This window comes from Oculina patagonica, chromosome 3, assembly GCF_052425735.1.
Source record: "Oculina patagonica isolate OP01 chromosome 3, crgOcupat, whole genome shotgun sequence".
Classification (NCBI taxonomy): domain Eukaryota; kingdom Metazoa; phylum Cnidaria; class Anthozoa; order Scleractinia; family Oculinidae; genus Oculina; species Oculina patagonica.
This window is the reverse complement of record NC_135760.1, coordinates 6502649-6522447: the sequence shown is the minus strand read 5'-3', so window position 1 is coordinate 6522447 and position 19799 is coordinate 6502649. Positions and strand designations below refer to the sequence as shown.

Here is a 19799-nt window from a genome sequence, read left to right as displayed (position 1 = left end):
CTCCGGATCCGCAGACTGGCACCTTACCGATTGAGCTAATCCAACAGACTCTGCGTTACTCGTTGAATATATCCTATATCAATGACACAGATATTGTGGAGTCTACTAAACTGCTGCGAAACTATAACAGGATCGCGAAACTATTTTCTATTGCTAGAAAGCAGATAATTTACTGTACTCTAAAGTAATTTTTCGTGCCATGAGTAATGATTTTGCACCGCTTTAAGATTATTATTTTTGTCGTACTGCTGACATTCAGTTGTTTAACCGTGAGCTATTTAAATTTGTCTTAGTACTTTGGCCGCTTATTCACTAGAATCAAAACATTGTAAGCTCCAGTGAAAATTAAATAAATGGGGAGCTCCGCTTTTAGGCTTGCCTAAATCTATATATTAATAAATTACGGTTTCCATGGAAACTGGCGTTTTTCGGGCTGGGCACTGTATCTGAAAAACCTTCTGTTGGTGACCACTTTTAGTGTGCCAAATTTCATGCTTGTATCAAAAAGTGCACAGTTCAACTAAATTTTCATGCTAAGCCGCCGGACTATAGCCCAAACAAGACAATCTGTTTCTTTGACTTTTCTTCTCTTGGAGCAAAAGTGCTCAGTAAACAGCTACGGTTTATACTTAAATTAGCGAAGAAATCATTTGTAGACGTACAAACTCACTATTATTGAGTTTGTAGAAACATGACAACCTAAATAAATAAATTAATTAATTAACTAGTTATTTAAATTAATTACCGTATTTATTCGATTAAGGGCCCTGGGCGCTTATTAAATTTTTGGGCCTTGAGGGTTGGCGCTTATTTGAGGTGGGCGCTTATTCGAGGCTGGGCGCTTATTCAATTTTCACCATTTTAAGCAAGTAGTACGTTTATTTTGCAAAGAAACAATGTATAACAACTGAACGTGAAGGTGTACCAAAGCTGAATGTTAAATTTTCATTGAAAGTTTCGGTCTTCGGGATAGTACTTAGTCAATTTTGATCTTAACTACAACAATGATTAAAATTCCTCTTGTGTCCTCATTTTAGGGGGGATGGGGGTGGGCGCTTATTCGAGGCTGGGCGATTATTAACTTTTCCCACCTACAGGGTGGGCGCTTATTCGAGGTGGGCGCTTATTCGAGGTTGGGCGCTTAAATTCGGTAATTAATTAATTGATCGATATAAACGAGAGCTGCATACGCACGTAACAGGCTTGCGATTGACAACTTGGAAGTAGCTAGTCCCGATGTGAGCTTTGTTTACCTAGTGGTGTCCTCCATGGATAATTTGGGCAACTTTTTTGTAGTTTGAAATGCAACAGAAATACGTAGCAAGCCAGGTACTATTTATATCTTTTAGCATACCCACGTATGTGCCATATTATGTTATAAAGAACTTACTCAGGAGGGTGCACATCCAGGATTTTTCGTAGGAGGTGGTGCACCACTTAGATATGGCGTGACGTAAACAAATGTTAAAAGCGGAAACTAAGCCGCAGGTAATTTCAGGGAGGGGTGCGCATCCCTGTACCCTCCCCAAGATCCGCCCCCCCCCCCTGCTTTTTGTACGAACCTCACTGCGCTCGATCCTTGCTTTTTCGTCCCATTGCCATATAACTTTTCATTTTCTCTTCAAGAGTAGGAGAGCTAGTAAAAGTGGTTTGTGGTTTTGACTTTCGAGCAAGCCATCACAGGCGTCGTTTAAAGTGCTACTATGATGAAAATCGCATATTTCCCATCTAAGCCATTTTAAAACATTTTAAAAAAGTAAGTTATAGCACAACTAAAGGAAAGCGCGCGCTCTGATTGGTTAATTTAGAGTCTACTTTTTGCCCATATCATGTGTGAACGCTGACGAATATCTTCAACTTGAGCGCGCGCGCTGATCATGCACCCGGGGGGGTACTCAAAAACGTTTTATACGGGGAGGCTCCGCCCCAAGTTCTTACCCCTTACCCTTTTATATACCATTTTTGACAGAAGTTGTACCCCTTTCGTATACCTTTAACTGAAAAAAGGTACCGCTTTCATACACCTAAGAGACATGGCGTGGACTTAAAATAGGACGTTTTCTTGTCATTACCGAATGGTAATGAGGTTATGTTATTGGCCGCATTTTCTCACTCGAACACTCACTCAGTCACTCGATTCTGATATCAAACCGCAATTAATTTATCATTAAACGAGAAACGTGCTGACAGAAAGGTCTTTTAAACGCATTCAGCACATGTCAATCAGGAACAAATTACTTCTTCTTCAACCTCGTTCCAGGGTCTCTCTCTTTCAGGGAACTAAATTGAATTTCACAAAACAAATCGAAAGAGGATCACTTACACTTATCCTCTGGTGATAAAAGAGAATAGAATTCGCTCAACGAAGCCTCAGAGCATAGGCTATCAATGACCCATTCACGTAAGAAAACATTCAAAGACGCGTTTTAGTAAACACAACATTCATGCACGTTTTTGTTTCGCGTCACATCATCTTCGTGTCACGTCATCCGTTCTTCATCTTTTTGAGTCGTGCAGAAACGCGCATCTTTCTCTCAAATTTTATTCGCTGCTTAAAATAACGCTATACGTGCTGGCAGAAAAGTAAACATATTCACAAAACAAATTTACTTAATGCTAAAAAGGATCAAAGGTTACACTTAAATATTTTTGTGAAAAAATAGAATTCGCGCTACGAAGCCTGAGAGCACGAACCATCAATGATGCAATTCCCATGGAAAAATAAAACATTCACAGGGAAATAAAGTGAGATTGTGTTACATTATTAAACGCTTATTTGAAGAAAAAAACTATCAATGACCCATTCACGCAAGAAAACATTCGAAGGCAAATTAGGGCCTGTTTACATGATTCCGGAATGACTTTCATTCCGGAACGAAACTCGTTCCGGAATGAAGTTCGTTTTGCATTTACATGACAGAGTCGACCGGTTCAACCAAAAGCATTTTCGCGCGAGATCAAACAAGGTGGCGCATGTTTCGCGCGAGATCAAAACAAGATGGCGCATGTTTCGCGCAAACATGTTTTTGTGCCCATTAATGGCCGTGTCTGCACTTTTAACGAGTAATTTGACCATAGAGCTGCTTCTTTGGGCTAAACAGTAAAGGCTCTTACGTTTTTCGCTCTGAATTCAAACTGTGGAGTCCGTGGCGGTTTCGCGAGTTGCGGTTTCATCTCGGAACGAAATTCGTTCTGTGTTTACATGATACCAGAATGAAATGTAATTCCAGAACGAAACTTTCATTCCGGAATGAAAACCGGAATGAACTCATTCCGGAATGACTTGACTTTCGTCTCGGTATCATGTAAACAGATACAGAGAAATGTATGGGGATGGAATGAACTCGTTCCGGAATGAAAGTCATTCCGGAATCATGTAAACAGGCCCTAAGTGAGATTGTGACATTACTGATAGCACCTATGAACTACATATAGTTATGCTAAGGGCCTGTTTACATGATTCCGGAATGACTTTCAATCCGGAACGAGTTCATTCCATCCCCATACATTTCTCTGTATCTGTTTACATGATACCGAGACGAAAGTCAAGTCATTCCGGAATGAGTTCATTCCGGTTTTCATTCCGGAATGAAAGTTTCGTTCTGGAATGACATTTCATTCTGGTATCATGTAAACGCAGAACGAATTCCGTTCCGAGATGAAACCGCAACTCATGAAACCGCATACGGAAGCCACAGTTTGAATTCAGAGTGAAAAAACGTAATAGCATTTACTGTTTAGCCCAAACAAGCAGCTCTATGGTCAAATTGCTCATTGAAATTGCAGATACGGCCATTAATGGGCACAAAAACATGTTTGCGCGAAACATGCGCCATCTTGTTTTGATCTCGCGCGAAACATGCGCCACCTTGTTTTGATCTCGCGCGAAAATCGCGCACGTGAAAATGCCTTTGGTTGAACCGCTCGACTCTGTCATGTAAATGCAGAACGAACTTCATTCCGGAACGAGTTTCGTTCCGGAATGAAAGTCATTCCGGAATCATGTAAACAGGCCCTTAAACTGTTATAAAAAATTATTACGCTCGCCTTGTGACGTGTTTAAGTCAACACAACATCCACGGCACGTTTTTGTTTCGCGTCACGTCACCTCGTGTCACGTCATCCGTTTTCCATCTTTTTGAGTCGAGCAGATACACGAAGTGCTCGGGCGTATCTTTTCTCTCAAATTTTTTCCGCTGCTCAAAAATAACGCTATACGTGCTGACAGAAAAGTAAACATATTCACAAGACAAATTTACTTAATGCTTAAAAGGATCAAAGGTAATACACTAACCGGTAAATATTTTGGTTGTGAAAACTGAATAGCGCTACGACCCCTGAGAGCACGAGCCATCAATGACGCAACTCACGTGGAAAAATAAAGCAAAGTGAGATTGCTTTACTTTATTGGACACTTATTTAGAAAAAATGCGGAGGTCGGCACTTCATTCATCGAATTACCATGAGGTTGCTCGAATAGCCTTTGATTATATTTTTAGATCTGTTTAAACCATTTTTATATTTTAAACTATGACCACAGATCGCTCCAGCAGTTTTATTGGTGCTAAATACATTGACACTTAAATAATGTGATTTTTTTACGTTTATGTTAGTCTAACCTTTTTCGATAAGCCTTAAAGTTTTGATGATATAATTAAGGAGCTGTTCCATCTCCAATAAGTCGCGATTGTCCGCGTTCATGCATATTTGTTTTCTCCAAAGGGTCAGTGTCAACTTCAAGACCAAGCGTTATTCCAACAACTTCGCAAAGTACGTATACCCTTACTTTCAACAACTTTTTTTCATTTCTTGTTAGAGGAATTTTTTTCCAACTTCATTCATTTTATCGCCCTTGGGCGAATACATTGTAAATGGTACAAGTTGTTGAGGGCAGAGGAGAGGAAGGGCGTTTGAGGGTCGGGGGATATTGGGAGGCAGGCTTGAAGACCTTAAATGCAAACAAATTCTGCTTTAACGAAACACAGTTGTCCAATTAAATTAAAATGTTTTCTAGCAACTCCACCAGTTCCTCCGCCGCCACCCGTTCCGTCCAACAGTCCACCAACTTCAAGTAAGTGCATTTTTCATAGTGGATGTATTGATTGTGCTCCTACAGTTACATAGTAATTTGAGGTGATTTTAATATTGATTTTAATATTGTATTTTGTCATACTTACTACAACTTTTGATCATCGGGTAAAGATACGCAAATGGTGTTATATTTGACTATTTCTCGGTTGGATCGTTTTAATATGGCTGGTTCGTTATTAACGTAATGTTTTTTACTAATTCCATTGATTGACTTTCTCAAAGGCAATTTGTTAATCAGAGCTTCACGTCAATATTTGGTGCGAAAGAATGTCAGTTGAGACACATTTAGGTTTCACTGTAATGTCTGCCTCTGGATTTTGTTTAAACCATATTGGTTCTTTTTTCGTAATAAGCAAAACAAAGATAGTGTAAAAAAATCACTTATAAATTTTTTACAATGCCATCGATGTAAACAATTGGTATTCTTTTATTGGAGTATCAAAGCTTGCTACTGGACATCCCTCAAATACAAACAAATGCTATTTCGAAAACTGCAGTCATTTGTTGTATATGTTTGTGTTGAACGAAGCAATTTTTTCACGCGTACTTCTTGTTCTGTTGTTTGTGTGTTTACCGACCTAAACTCGCATGTAAACACTGGCTGCCTGCCCTTTTTACCGAATGGTAAAGTCAGGTGTTTCCCTCACTCACTCACTCGAACACTCGACTCTGCTATTAAACCGCAATTAATTCATGCATTTAACAGTGAACGTGCTGACAGATAGGTTCTTTAAAACGCCATTCAGCGCATGTCAAAACAAATTATTCTCCAACCTCGTTCCCAGGGTCTCTCTCTTTCAGGGAACTAAATTGAATTTTCACAAAACAAATCGAAAGAGGATCAGTTACACTTATCCTCTGGTGACAAAAGAGAATAGAATTTGCTCTACGAAGCCTCAGAGCAGGCTATCAATGTCCCATTCACGTAAGAAAACATTCAAAGACGCGTTTTAGTAAACACAACGTTTTTGTTTCGCGTCACATCATCTTCGTGTCACGTCATCCGTTCTTCATCTTTTTGAGTCGTACAGAAACGCGCATCTTTCTCTAAAAATTTTATTCGCTCCTAAAATAACGCTATACGTGCTGGCAGAAAAGTAAACATATTCATAAAACAAATTTACTAAATGCTAAAAAGGATCAAAGGTTACACTTAAATATTTTCAATTTTGTGATAAAATAGAATTCGCGCTACGAAGCCTGAGAGTACGAACCATCATGACGCAATTCCCATGGAAAAATAAAACATTCACAGGGAAATAAAGTGAGATTGTCTGGATTGTGTTACATTATTGAACGCTCATTTGAACAAAAATACTATCAATGACCCATTCACGCAAGAAAACATTCAAAGGCAAATTGAGGTTGCGACCTCACTGAAAGCAGCTATGAACAACACATAGTTACGCTAAATTGTTATGTGAAAAAATATTGCGCTCGGCATGTGACGTGTTCAGTTTAGTTAACACCACATCAACGGCACGTTTTTATTTCGCGTCACGTCACCTCGTGTCACGTCATCCGTTTTTCATCTTTTTGAGTCGAGCAGATGCACTAAGTGCTCGGGCGTATCTTTTCTCTCAAACTTAATCCGCTTCTCAAAAATACAGTAGAACCCCGGTAACTCGAACTATGAAGGGAAACGATAAACCGTTCGAGTTAGCGGGGTTTCGAGTTATCGGGGTAGATTGAATACGGTATTTAATTTGCCAAGTTAATAATTGATAGCTTACTGATTTTTCAGCATCTCAGTATACAGCACAGTGCAAATTAAACTTATCTCGTCAGAAACTCTAATACGATCATAAATTCTTAGGATAAGAGTGGAAAAAGGCTGTCAAATAGGTGATCTGTTTTGTTGCTCTAATCAATGGGCAACCGTGGCGAGTTGCAAGAACCAGAATTCGAGTTATCGGGGTAAATTTGACCCAAATTTTGATCAAGGGAAACGAAATTTAGTTCGAGTTAGCGGGGTTTTTGAGTTATCCGAGTTCGAGTTAACCGAGTAAAAATGACTTAAAAGTGAGTTCAAATCCAAGGGAAATGGAAGTATGTTCGAGTTAGCGGGGTGTTCGAGTTATCCGAGTTCGAGTTACCGGGGTTCTACTGACAGAAAAGTAATCATATTCACATAGCGCTAGACGCCCGAGAGCACGAGTCATCAATGACGCAACTCACGTGGAAAAATAAAGCAAAGTGAGATTGCTTTACTTTATTGGACACTTATTTAGAAAAAAATGCGGAGGTCGGCACTTCATTCATCGAATTACCATGAGGTTGCTCGAAGAGCCTTTGATTTTTATGTAGCGCTTTATAAAGTAAAAATTAGACCGCGCTCAAGTAAACGAAGTGAGGAACAGCTTGTGCGATAGGGACCTGGTTGCGGGTTGGTACCGGTTCCAAGGAGCTGCCGGGGATCGGATGGCGCACAAATGTGTTCCCGAGTATCGCTGCGGTACTGAAGATCCGGGCTGGCTTAATGGTGCACACCCGACAGTCGCTGAAGGTGCGGTGACTCGTAAAGTCTGTTATCACTCGGCAGGCCGCTGCTGTCGCTATAGTAACAACATTAAAGCGAAGAACTGTAGCGGTTATTACGTGTATAAGTTACAAAAGCCGCCTAACTGCAAAGCTCGATACTGTGGTAACGCCGGTGCTGGTAAGTTGCATTCGTAATCTGATAGAGTTATTCAAAATAAAACGTAAAGTGAAGTTTTAAATATGTTGTAAGACCCTAAGAAACAACAAAAATGAAAATAACTGATTGTTGTCGTCAATTGTGGATACAACAGTCCAACCAACAAACGATTCGTCCAAGTTTAATTCTAATCAGTCAGGTTTCGATTTCTTCCACGAGTGCTCACAGACTCTTACAGCGGAAGCTTGGTTAGTTGATTACGCTAGAAAAATCACAATACATTAGTGGTTAGAAAACTGGCGATAGTTACAGGTTAAATGTGAAATACAGTATTACAGAATGGAAAATGTTAAAAAGGACATACTCACCAAGCTCGCCGCTCGACACGAAAAACTCAAAACACATGTGTGAGCGAGAGCCTGGCGAGTATGTCACGTGACATAAAAAACGCGGGAAATGTTCGGTCAATGTTCGGCTTTCTGTCGGCAACATCCTCCCCCTCGTATACGACTACGTTCAAGAGTCGGACACTTCTTCTAGCATGCACAGTTTCGTCACTGGGCGGACGTAAACACCAGCTTTCGTCTTGATTTCCGCAGAGCGCACTTTCCCATCGTCACCACGTACAACATGGGTTACTCGCGCCAATGGCCAGCGACCACGAGGAAGGTTATCGGTCATCACCAGAACAAGATCTCCTTCGACAACATCGCGGGACTCACGGCGCCATTTGGGTCTCACAGTAAGAGATGGTAGATACTCGTAAAGCCAACGCTCCCAGAAATGATTGGCCATTACTTGAGCATGTTTCCAGCGCTTTCTGCTACATAGATCGCGGTCAGTCACAACATCTAGGGGAATGTTCATGTTCGCACGCCCCAGCAAGAAGTGGTTAGGGGTGATGACCTCGAGATCGTTACAATCACTGCTGACATGCGTCAGTGGTCTGCTGTTCATCATGGACTCTGCCTCAGCCATGAACGTCAAGAGGGTCTCATCCGTGACACGTTGGTTTCCAGCGACAGCCTTCAGCGCTCGTTTCGCAGACTTCACCAACCGTTCCCAGACCCCACCGAAGTGAGGCGCAGCAGGCGGGTTAAAGTGCCACTGCACTCCATGTTGTGACAGCTCGTCAGTGATTCGCTCCTTGTTCAAGCGCTTAAGGGCGTCTCGGATTTCTCTTTCCGCTCCGACAAAGTTCGTTCCGTTGTCAGACCAAATGTGCGCTGGTCTCCCCCTCCTCCACACCATCCTTTGCATCGCCATAATGCACGCGTCCGTTTCCAGAGAATGGGCAATCTCTATGTGTACAGCTTTCTTCCGGTAAAGGGGCTTTGCGCAATCTTCTACCCACGCGAATCAATCCATCTTCATCTAAATAGGGGGTGAAAGCTAGCAACCTGCTTTTCGGCGGTAGTGGCAAGTTCTTCAACAAGGCTTCAAAGTCATCTGGAAAAGACTTTCTCTGCGAACATTTCACTGCCAACACCTCTGCACGTGTAAGCTCACTAACCGACAATAGCCCTTTGATTCGACTCTCATTGGGAAGCCTTGCATTATGAATGAAGCGGCAAGTCCATGCTATGACTCGACGGTAACGGATCCAGGATGAAAACTTCTCGGGATCTGGAAGGGACTCTGCAGGGCTGCTGACCAGGCCACACCAATTGGTCTTTTTCAATTCAACATCTTCTTCAGGGATTGGCCCTTTAAGTTCCTCTTGCGGCCATTGTTCTTCGGTCTGGTGCAGGAAGGCTGGACCTGCTACCCATCGGCAGTCACTAGTCATTTCTGATGCTCGTAGGCCCCGCGTGCAGTCATCAGCTGGATTTAGGCGACCAGGATCAAACCTCCATTGTGCAGGACAGGTGGAGTCCTGAATCTCAGCCACTCTGTTGGCTACGAAGGTATGGAATCGTCGACTTTGGTTTGCAATGTACAACAGTACAGTTTTTGAATCTCTCCAGAAGACAGTCTTAGGTATGCATAGGGTGAGCTCTCTCTTTACAGTGTCTGCCAGTCGTACTGCAAGAAGTGCGGCTTGGAGCTCCAGGCGAGGGATACTAAGTTGTCTTAAGGGGGCTACACGCGTCTTGCTCATCATAAAGGCAACTTCAATGCGACCATCAGGGAACACGTAAAACTGGCGATAGTTACAGCTTAAATTTGAAAATACAGTATTACAGAATGGAAAATGTTAACAAGGACATACTCACCAAGCTCGCCGCTCGACACGAAAAACTCAAAACACATGTGTGAGCGAGAGCCTGGCGAGTATGTCACGTGACATGAAAAACGCGGGAAATGTTCGGTCAATGTTCGGCTTTCTGTCGGCAACACTGATACATGAGGAAATCTAATTTTTGTCAGGCATGTTTTTACCTGAAGTGGGTGGGTGTTAAAAATTACACAATCCTTAGTGTTAGTGGCCAAAGTTGCAGTTCTGGGCAGCGTTTCAACCCTTTTCTCTCTCCAACGAGTTTTCAGCGTTTCAGGTAACTTCTGGGCTGCTCGCCTAAGGTTGTCCGTTGCAGCAAGATCATGTTCGTAGCTCAAACTCTTCAGGGTGGAAACAGCAACATGTAGCGTGTTGTAGAACGACCGCAGCTGGGCAAAGTTATCTTCACAGACTTCAGGATGATCAAAGATGGTCTTAAAATATGCACCAGCCACTGATTCCTCACTGCCAAATTGTTCTTCTAATTCCTTCAGTGCTTCTCGATACAAATGCCCATGAGTAAGCATTCCACCAACAGCCTTCTTAGCATTTCCAGCAAGGGCACGCTGCAGGTGTGTCATTCTTTGAGTGTCAGTTAAAGGTTGATCGTGTACAAGACACTTAAACAGAGAAATGAAGGTTGGCCACTCTAATGGGTTACCATCGAATCTTGGTAATTCAAGTTTTGGAAGTGAGCGTGGAAATACAGATTTCATCTCTCCAGTGTTAGTACGATTCGAGGGTCCACTACTTTTACCATCACAAAGTTGCTGCACCCACGATACATTCAGCCTTTCTTTCGGTTCACCATTACTATGTTCAGTTCTCTGAGTTGTGTTACACAAAGAATTACGGTCATCCACTTGTAACGGCGTTGATTGTAAATTTGCCCTTTCGAGCCTTTGATCTTCTTTCTCATCACCTTCAAAGTCACGTAAGCGGTTCACAAGACTCTCCGGGTCATGTTTCTACGAAAGCCGAGGAGGGACATCAGATTTCAGACTTCAGACTTCAGACTTCAGACTTCGGACTACAGACTTCAGATTTCGGACTTCAGACTTCAGACTTCCGCATTCGCTTAATTTCCGCTGACCTCCGAGTTATTGAGTTGTTAGATCAGGCAGATCCATATAAAGTCGGATCCGGTTGTTAGTAATCGGTGTAACGGCAGAACGAGAATCGGCGTAACGAGATTTATTTTAATAACTTAATTAATTATGAACAAAATTAAATTAATAAATTCCCACCTTGCAGACCTGCAGACAGCGGTACCTGAAACCACTTGTTACGAATGGATTCGGTTTGGTGAAGTAAACGTTTACCAGACTGAACGCAGGATTCTCGGTAACACAACAATTTTACTCAATTCCAGCTTAACATGTCGCACCCTTCGACAATCAACTCAAAACACTTCTCGTCTGAAGTTCTTCTCGGAAAGTCTCTCTCACGTGGCCTAAGCGAAAGTCTAAAAATAAACATCCTCGTGGGAAAATACGTCACATGGACAATGTCACGAACAATGTCACGCTCAGTTTCGGAAGTAACACAATTTTTGTAACACCACTTTTTTCTTTATTTCACACACAATAGGCCGCAATATCGTTTACGGCTTATACATGACCTTTGGACTTAATTACGTAAAACTGGACTGAAACAAACAAACAAACAGTAAATATATTTCACAAAATAAAGGGCATGCATATCTTCTTAATCCTTCTAGATCGATCTAGAGCCAGGATTTCGATTTTATTTCGAGTGAGGATTTCAAGGAGAAGCTCAGTAGCGCGACTGCCCTTCGGACTTTCTCGCCTCGATCGAGACAATGAAACGTACAAAGCCGAAGCAAGTCAATGAAGACGTTGAAAAAAATAGAAGGGCCTGAAAAGTTACTGATTTCGTAAGAAAAAGAAAGAAAGAAAATGAAAATCCCACAACAAGGGGTATTTTCAGTTGGTCATTCATCCAAGTATTAATCCCGCCCAACAGATCTTAACTTCGGCGATCGTACAAGAACCGTTGCTTTCCATGTGGTATCAGAAAGAGCGCGTAAATCAGCTAAGTGCCAAATTGTCCAGAAGATCCATTTAAACCAGGAATTTCTTTTTCTCTATTTGCATAACTCTTATAACCCTTTGTCTCGTGTGACAGTCCAGAGATCATGTATAAGCCATAAACGATATTGCGGCCTATTGTGTGTGAAATAAAGAAAAAAAAAATGGTTTCAATTAAGTGAGAATTAATTAATGTTATTTTGTTTATAGCAATAAATTAATTAAGTTATTTAAAAAAAATCTCGTTACGCCGATTTTCGTTCTGTCGTTACGCCGTTCCGCGTTCCGCCGTTACACCGATTACTAACAACCGGATCTGACTTTTTATACCATACCATAAAAAATACAGCCAATCAGAATACAGGAAAGCCGTTGTATATTCGACGGTATTCAACCCAACCTTCCCATCGTGCTCTGCGATTGTATTCTCGACGAAATTTAGTAAGCGTATTTTCTATGGCATGGTATAAAATAGTTACACAACACTTTCTCGTGGTATACTATGGAATATCCCACTTGTCACTTGTATTTTCTTGGTATACACACTCGCCTAAAGGCTCGTATATATACCGAGAAAATACAAGTGACTCGTGGGATATTCCATAGTATACCACTCGAAAGCGTTGCATAACTAGTATATAGATAGCGAATCTGACTTTAAATAGTGGATCTGCCTGATCTAACAACTCAACAACTCGGAGGTCGGCGGAAGTCTCTGAATTCTAAAGGCGGAAGTCTGAAGTCTGAAGTCTGAAGTCTGAAGTTTGAAGTCTGAAATGTTATGTCCCTCCTCGGCTTTCGTATGTTTCTCCTCTTCCTCTTCCAAACGTGCTTGAAGTCGTAATCGCTCTCCTTCATACTCTAGTTCTCTTAGACGCCGCGATTCGTTTAAACGCCGCTCTTCTTCACGTCTACGGAGTTCTTCCTCAGCTAATCTTCGTTCTTCAAGTACTCTCGCTTCTGCCTCTTTTCTTGCCTGTGCGACCCTGTGCTAGTTTCAATTCATGGAGTCGCAGCTGTGTTCGTGTTTCACTAGACTTGGAAGAGGACCTCGAACGACTTTGCGAATAACTAGAGATTTTTGATGATGAAGCTTTGCTGCTTGGTCGACTTGAAAGTCCAGATAACGATAGCTTTTCAAAAGCATTCCCTTCTGTGGTGGTTTGTTTTGGTTTAAGAGCGGTCCAGTCTTCTTCGGTTAAATGTGAAAATACAGTATTACAGAATGGAAAATGTTAACAAGGACATACTCACCAAGCTCGCCGCTCGACACGAAAAACTCAAAACACATGTGTGAGCATGAAAGGTCGTTATATTGGAGAGAATATACGCCTGATAAGCGATGTAATGGAGTACACCATGTCGGAAAATAAAGGGGGCATTCTGATGTCATTAGACTTTAAGAAAGCCTTTGACACTCTGGAATGGCAATTCATGATGAAGGTATTAGATCGGTTCAATTTCGGTGAAAATGTTAAAAGATGGATTAGAATCTTTTATACAAATATCGAAAGTACAGTATTGAATAACGGCTTTACTACGAACTGGATTAAACCAACAAGAGGGGTTAGGCAAGGCTGCCCGCTCTCCCCGTATCTTTTCATATTGAGCGCAGAAATATTATCAAACAAACTTCGCCAGACACCTGAAATTAAAGGGATCAATTTATTTGGAAATGAAGTTAAAATAAGCCAATTTGCTGACGATACTAACTTGTTTTGTGCAGATATTATTTCGGTAGAAAACGCTCTTAACATAGTCAACAACTTTGGAGTCATCTCAGGCTTAAAACTAAATGTAAAAAAGACTAAGGCGATATGGTTGGGAAAGTGGTCAAAGAACAAAACCACACCGTTACAATTACAGTGGGTAAACAAACCTGTTAAAATTCTAGGGTTATATTTCTCATATGACGATAATAAGAACAAACATTTTAATTTCGATTTAAAAGTTAAGAAATTACAAACAAAACTGGACGTATGGAAAGCAAGAAACCTGACCTTGTTTGGAAAAGCTTTGATTATTAAGTCTCTTGGGCTATCCCAAATAGTCTATGTATCATCCAATTTAAACTTTCCAACTGAATTCAAATGTATCATCAAAAGTAAGCTTTTCAGTTTTTTATGGAATAACAAAAAGGACAAAATTAAAAGAGAAAGCATTTATCAGGATTATGATCGAGGTGGTATCCGTATGACGGATATCGATCTTATGATAAAGGGGTTAAGACTGGCCTGGATCTCAAGACTACTTAACCCTGAAATCCGCAATTGGAAATCAGTACCAAACTATTTCTTTACAAAACTTGGAGGATTAAATTTTTTCCTTAGGTGTAATTACGATGCAAAATACTTCGATCCTAAATTGCCAATCTTTTACAAAGACATTTTATCTTTTTTTTTTTCGGAACTAAAGTCTCAATACAACTACCAACAAGGACAGGAAACAATTCTTTTTAACAACAAAGCTATCCTTATAAGAGGAAAACCCTTCTTTCTTCGAGAATGGTTTTCCAAAGGAATCATATCTATTCAGGACCTTTTAAATGAAAACGGACAGCTAATTTCATTTCATCAGTTTAAAAGGAAATATGACTGTAAAACCAACTTTTTAAAATTTTATCAAGTTATAAATGCCATTCCTAAAACGCTTCTGACTAGGGCACGTAATTTTGAACTTTCAAAAGAAAGTTATTTGGGAAATCAATCCAAGATCCAACTAGCTGAAAACATCGAAATTGACTTAGAGAAAGCAAAGGCAAAAGATTTCTACTGGCTATTAAACAATAAGGTAAATCATTCTTTTCCTACCGGCCCAACGAAATGGAGCAAAAATTTGAATCTAAACTCCACTGATTGGGGGCACTTTTTTAAGTTGACAAAACGAGTTTGTAAAGAAAATAAAATTGAAAGAATTCCACTACAAGTTCTAACATAGAATTATAGTTACTAAGAAGGAACTACATCTTTTTGGTATCAAAGATGACGGAGATTGTTTATATTGTGGAAATGAAGACTCCATTGAGCATACTTTCATTCACTGCCAGTTTTCAAAAGCTTTTCAAAGGAGAGTTATTCAATGGTTTAATAGCGTTAACTACACCAATCACCATCCATCTGTTAAAGAAATGTTATTTGGTTTATCTCCCGCCTATTCAATTGAAAACAAAACTTTGATAAGGAAACTTAATTATACCTTGCTATATATGCGTTACTACATTTACACCAACAAACTGCACAACAGACCAATTACTCTCTCCGATTATGTTAATAAATTAAATATAAAATATACTATAGAGAAGATAGATTAAATTATTATCCTTTGTCCATTAATTGCCTTATTGTTTAAGTTGTTCCTTTACCTTTTTTTTGCTTTATAGTGCATCCAATTTATTGTAATTGTCTCTAGTGTAATTAGCGTAATTGTAATTTATAATATTTTGTAACCTACTCCAGTGTTATTGCAATTAGTACCAAATAATATTGTAACATAAAAGGCGTGCTACAAATAAATGTAATTGTATTATGCGGTATGATAAGATGTTCCTTTACCTTTTATTCTGCTTTATAGTGCATCAAATTTATTGTAATTGTTTCTAGTGTAATTAGTGTCTCTAGTGTACCTAGTGTCTCTAGTGTAATATTTTGTAACCTACTCCAGTGTTATTGCAATTAGTATCAAATAATATTGTAACATAAAAGGCGTGCTACAAATGAATGTAATTGTATTTTGTGTATGATAGCAATAAAAAAAAAATACTCACCAAGCTCGCCGCTCGACACGAAAAACTCAAAACACATGTGTGAGCGAGAGCCTGGCGAGTATGTCACGTGACATAAAAAACGCGGGAAATGTTCGGTCAATGTTCTGCTTTCTGTCGGCAACACTGATACATGAGGAAATCTAATTTTTGTCAGGCATGTTTTTACCTGAAGTGGGTGGGTGTTAAAAATTACACAGTCCTTAGTGTTAGTGGCCGCGAAACATAACTTAGCTCCCAGTCACTTATTTGATTCTCAGGAAACCGCTGGGCTTCAAACTCAAAATGGCGGCTAATCGCGGAACGAGCGACTTGTATCACCTGCAACGTGCTAATTTTGAAATGCAGCGTTCACCGGTGGTTTTTTTCACCGACTTCTTTTTACGGCTGTCATTCATAAATAATTGGACGCAAACTGCGGGAGCGCGCGCTCTGCTCTCGAGACGTGGCGCAGGGAACCCAAACGCCGTATTAGTTATTACTAATCTTAAAATAAAAATGTTCTTATTTACCTGCGTTCCTGTGTATTTTTTCACCGGTTTGGGGGCGATTTGAAAAGCGGTTTACGTTGCGAGTTTTAAACGGTAATTGGTCTGTCGCAATGTCAATACGACGCGCCTCAATTATGTCTCAAGCTCCCCGCGAGGAGAGTTAATAGTTAATGGTGTTAGTAACTTGAGTTAATAACAATTGAAACAATTGACATTGCGAGAGATCGATTACCGTTTAAAACTCGCAACGTAAAACGCCTTCGCTCTGATTCAAATCGCCCCCAAACCGGTAAAAAAAACACAGGAACGCAGGTAAATAAGAAGATTTTTATTTAAGATTATGAATAACAAATACGGCGTTTGGGTTCCCTGTGGACGTGGCTGGTTTTTTTTTTTGCCGGTTTGTTTTATTACCAGCCGGACTTGTCACTATCTCACTCGCTGGATAAAATAAATAAAAGTCAACTGGTATGTTTTAACTCGAAGAGCATGGCAGTGTAAAGCAAAATTTCTAAACATTCCAACTGTATCCTTGTTAAAATCTTGTCAGTTGTAACGCTGCTTGATCTCTTTTTTGATGTTGATTCTGTCTGCATGGCCAAAAAAATCAGCGGAGTCACTGTCAGAGTAAAAGTCAGTTGTTTTGCTCAAGAAAACAACACAATGACTATCGCAGCTCGCTTCCCAAGGGACCTAGGGTGTTTTAAAGGGACTTTATAGCACAACTAAAGTAAAGCGCGCGTTCTGATTGGTTAATTTAGCGTCTACTATTTGCCCATGGGTGCACGCTGACGTATGCCTTCAACCTGAGCGCGCGCACTGATCTGATGCGACATGGCATAAGAAATTGCCACTACTTCACGAGTTTTTACTTGTTTTCTCGATTTTCCTGTAAAATTTGAAAAGCTAAACATAAGAAAACCATTTCTCTACAATGCTGAAAGACTTTGAGGTATAATGCAAGTTTGAAATAATTCAAAACTTGGTTTTGTTTGTATTTTTCTTTTAGGATTTCGTCAGCGTTTACGCGAGCACTACACGCAATTGTTCAAATAAGCGCGCGCACTTTACCTCAAAGAAACTTTAATAAATCGCCTAAAAGTTGTGCTATAAAACAAATGGTAAACGTCACAGCGTGCACTATTGAGTTACAGATACTTGGGAGGTTTGCTAAGCACTCAAGAAGCTAGAGTCGCCCTCGGCTATCGCCTCGGGCGACTCTTACGCATCTTTCGTGCTTAGCAACCTCCCGCGTGCATCTGTAACTCAATAGTGCACGCTGTGACGTTTACCATTTGTTTAATGTCACGGATTTTACCAGATTTTTGAACAGCCAAAATTTATATTTGTGTCGCTTGAAACCTCGAAATAATAGTCCATTTTTATTAAAAATTGCTATATTAGAGCACTGAAACTGTTAACTAGCATTATTGGCTGCGGATGGCGCGGATGGAAACGGATTGCAATTTGAAAACGTTAGGCAAACGTTTTCAAATTGTTTCCGCGCGTCTTTAAAAAATCGAAATTTATAGTCGTAGCTTGATTTCTATCAACAAATTAGTAGAAACTCAGCTGTGTTCTAATGGAAATCCGCGAATCTGATTGGTTCTCCCACTGATTTCTATTCGCCGATAGAAAACAGTCGCGCGCTCGCGTAGCCCTTTAAGCGGTAAATTTTCTTGATTTTTGTCTTCAAAGTGCACAATATTGTAGGTTTTGGACTGCAATCCTTTAGAGTTTCTACTAAAACAATTAGACTACTCGCCCTCGTTTTCTATGAGCGATAGTCAACTCGGCTGCGCCTCGTTGACTATTTGCGCATAGAAAACTTGGGCTCGTAGTCTAATTGTTAATTAAGGTTATATCTTCCTTTAGATGTTCAAAGATAGAGTTTTTTTTATGGGTTAGGTTGCCTACCACTAATTTCACAACGGTTTAGACTAGAAATCTGCGAAATCTCCGTAACATAGTCCCTTTAAAATCGTTTTCGCTGCCAGCAAATGTTGATTTAACAAGGGTTCAAAACTGTGCTGAGTATTTCTTTAAACAATGCAACTGGTACTTCCTGGAACTTGCCATTTGCAAGAAATTGTTTCGACAAGTGCAGCTGCATAGTTTTGTTACCAGAATTCTAGTTGGAAACGCCATCAGAGCCTGGCCATCGACGACAGACTTTATTGTGACTGAAGAATTGGACTTAAACCTTTCAAATCTAAACAACAAAAAACCTGGCCTCCAAGTAAAGAGAAATTTTTAAGGTGACATCTGGGTGTATTCTGAACAGAGCTAGTACAGTGGGTTTAAAGCCGTTTAGACGAGTTTTTCTTCCCGACGTTGTCCTTCCCCTACGTCTAAACGGCTTTAAACCCACTCCAGAAGCACAGAAATGTCAAAATAACGCAAGATAAACATAAGGTAAGACATTTTTATTCAAATCTTTCATACAAGTACTATTTGGAGCAATTTTCAAAGCATTCTCATACATTGTCTTATGTAATGTTTAATAAATGAGCAGCAGTGTTTTATCAAGTTTAAAACATGAGGCGCAGCCGAGTGTTTTAGACTTGATAAAACACGAACTGCGAATTTATTGAACGGCTTAAAAATCTTCTGATGTAGATCAACTCATTCTTGCACTAATATTTAGATTTGGGGTTATTTTGGCCTAGAAAATTGGACGTAAAGTTTAGCCGTGTCTTTATCAGATATAAAGTCACCCATTAAACATTAATTTCTTTTGTATTTTCTTTATGAATTATTAATGAGTTTTTTAAAATCACCTAAATCGAATACAACGTCTGGGCGGCCTGTGTATATATGAATCCTTGCCGTCCTCGCACACAGACATACCTCTCTTTTCACACACGAAAGGAAACTTAGCATAACATTCCTTATCGTTCCATTTCCCGCTAGGATACATTTCAGCACACTTCTCGCTGTTAGGCATAGGGTGGTCATTAGGCTGCCCACTAGCCCAGTTAGTGTAAGTTATCGGTGATCCGTCAACCCACAGCCAGCGAGACTTGTCTTTAGGATTTCTGTACAAACCAATCCACGTGCGCTGAGATACTTTTGCGGCAATTGCTTGTTGTTCTGCTTGTGAATTTATCACGACAAGGTTGGATCCCAATGCTTCACAGGCGGATTTGGCTGCAGTCCAATTCAAGGAGGCGCCGGAAGAGAAATGGTAGCAGGAACCTTCCATGTAAATCCAGTTCTTTGGACATACTACGAAAACAACGGATGATAGTTAAACTAAAATGTTATCTTCGGCCTTTTCAGTTTAATTTGAAAGACAGTATAAAACGCATTTTTTTACAGCATTTCGTCGAATACGCGCCCTTCCTTGAATGCAAGCGTCTCCATCCCCTCACTTTCAATATTTCGGTGGCTTAAATAAAATAGGAACATGATCAATGTGCCTCGATTGGTCCTCTATCACGTTAATTTAACTATTTCACTCTACGTTGTTAACATTTTATGGTACTCTTTCGCAGTTATTGTTAGGTTTTATATTTTTTAAGTACATAAATTGTTGTGGTTGTACTAC

At 40.2% G+C, this 19799-nt stretch overlaps 2 protein-coding genes and 1 pseudogene across 5 annotated transcripts in view; 1 reads left to right on the top strand and 2 right to left on the bottom strand.

The window, feature by feature from the left end:
- Positions 1 to 5726, top strand: part of LOC144645216 (CD209 antigen-like protein A) — a 40507-nt gene extending 34781 nt beyond the window's left edge. For all 3 annotated transcript variants that reach the window (XM_078504716.1, XM_078504715.1, XM_078504712.1), the window contains 3 exons: positions 4723 to 4770; positions 5015 to 5071; positions 5314 to 5726. In XM_078504716.1, the coding sequence (XP_078360842.1) occupies positions 4723 to 4770; positions 5015 to 5071; positions 5314 to 5369 (161 nt within the window). In that variant the 3' untranslated portion in view covers positions 5370 to 5726. The remainder of the gene's footprint in view (positions 1 to 4722; positions 4771 to 5014; positions 5072 to 5313) is intronic.
- Positions 1 to 19473, bottom strand: part of LOC144645097 (adhesion G protein-coupled receptor B2-like) — a 99481-nt pseudogene extending 80008 nt beyond the window's left edge. The window contains exon 1 of the transcript XR_013569225.1: positions 19100 to 19473. The product of XR_013569225.1 is annotated as an adhesion G protein-coupled receptor B2-like (transcript). The remainder of the gene's footprint in view (positions 1 to 19099) is intronic.
- Positions 7745 to 9212, bottom strand: LOC144645200 (uncharacterized). Its single transcript, XM_078504691.1, has 2 exons — positions 8098 to 9212; positions 7745 to 7991 (listed from the first exon to the last, which is right to left on the bottom strand). Exon 1 carries the CDS (start codon positions 8993 to 8995, stop codon positions 8246 to 8248), a length of 750 nt encoding a protein of 249 aa, XP_078360817.1. The 5' UTR covers positions 8996 to 9212; the 3' UTR covers positions 7745 to 7991; positions 8098 to 8245.
- Positions 19474 to 19799: the final 326 nt, after the last annotated feature.

Bases quoted from the DNA above. Each gene is read 5' to 3' on its own strand.
- LOC144645200 (XM_078504691.1), bottom strand. From the start codon at position 8,995: ATGGCGATGCAAAGGATGGTGTGGAGGAGGGGGAGACCAGCGCACATT.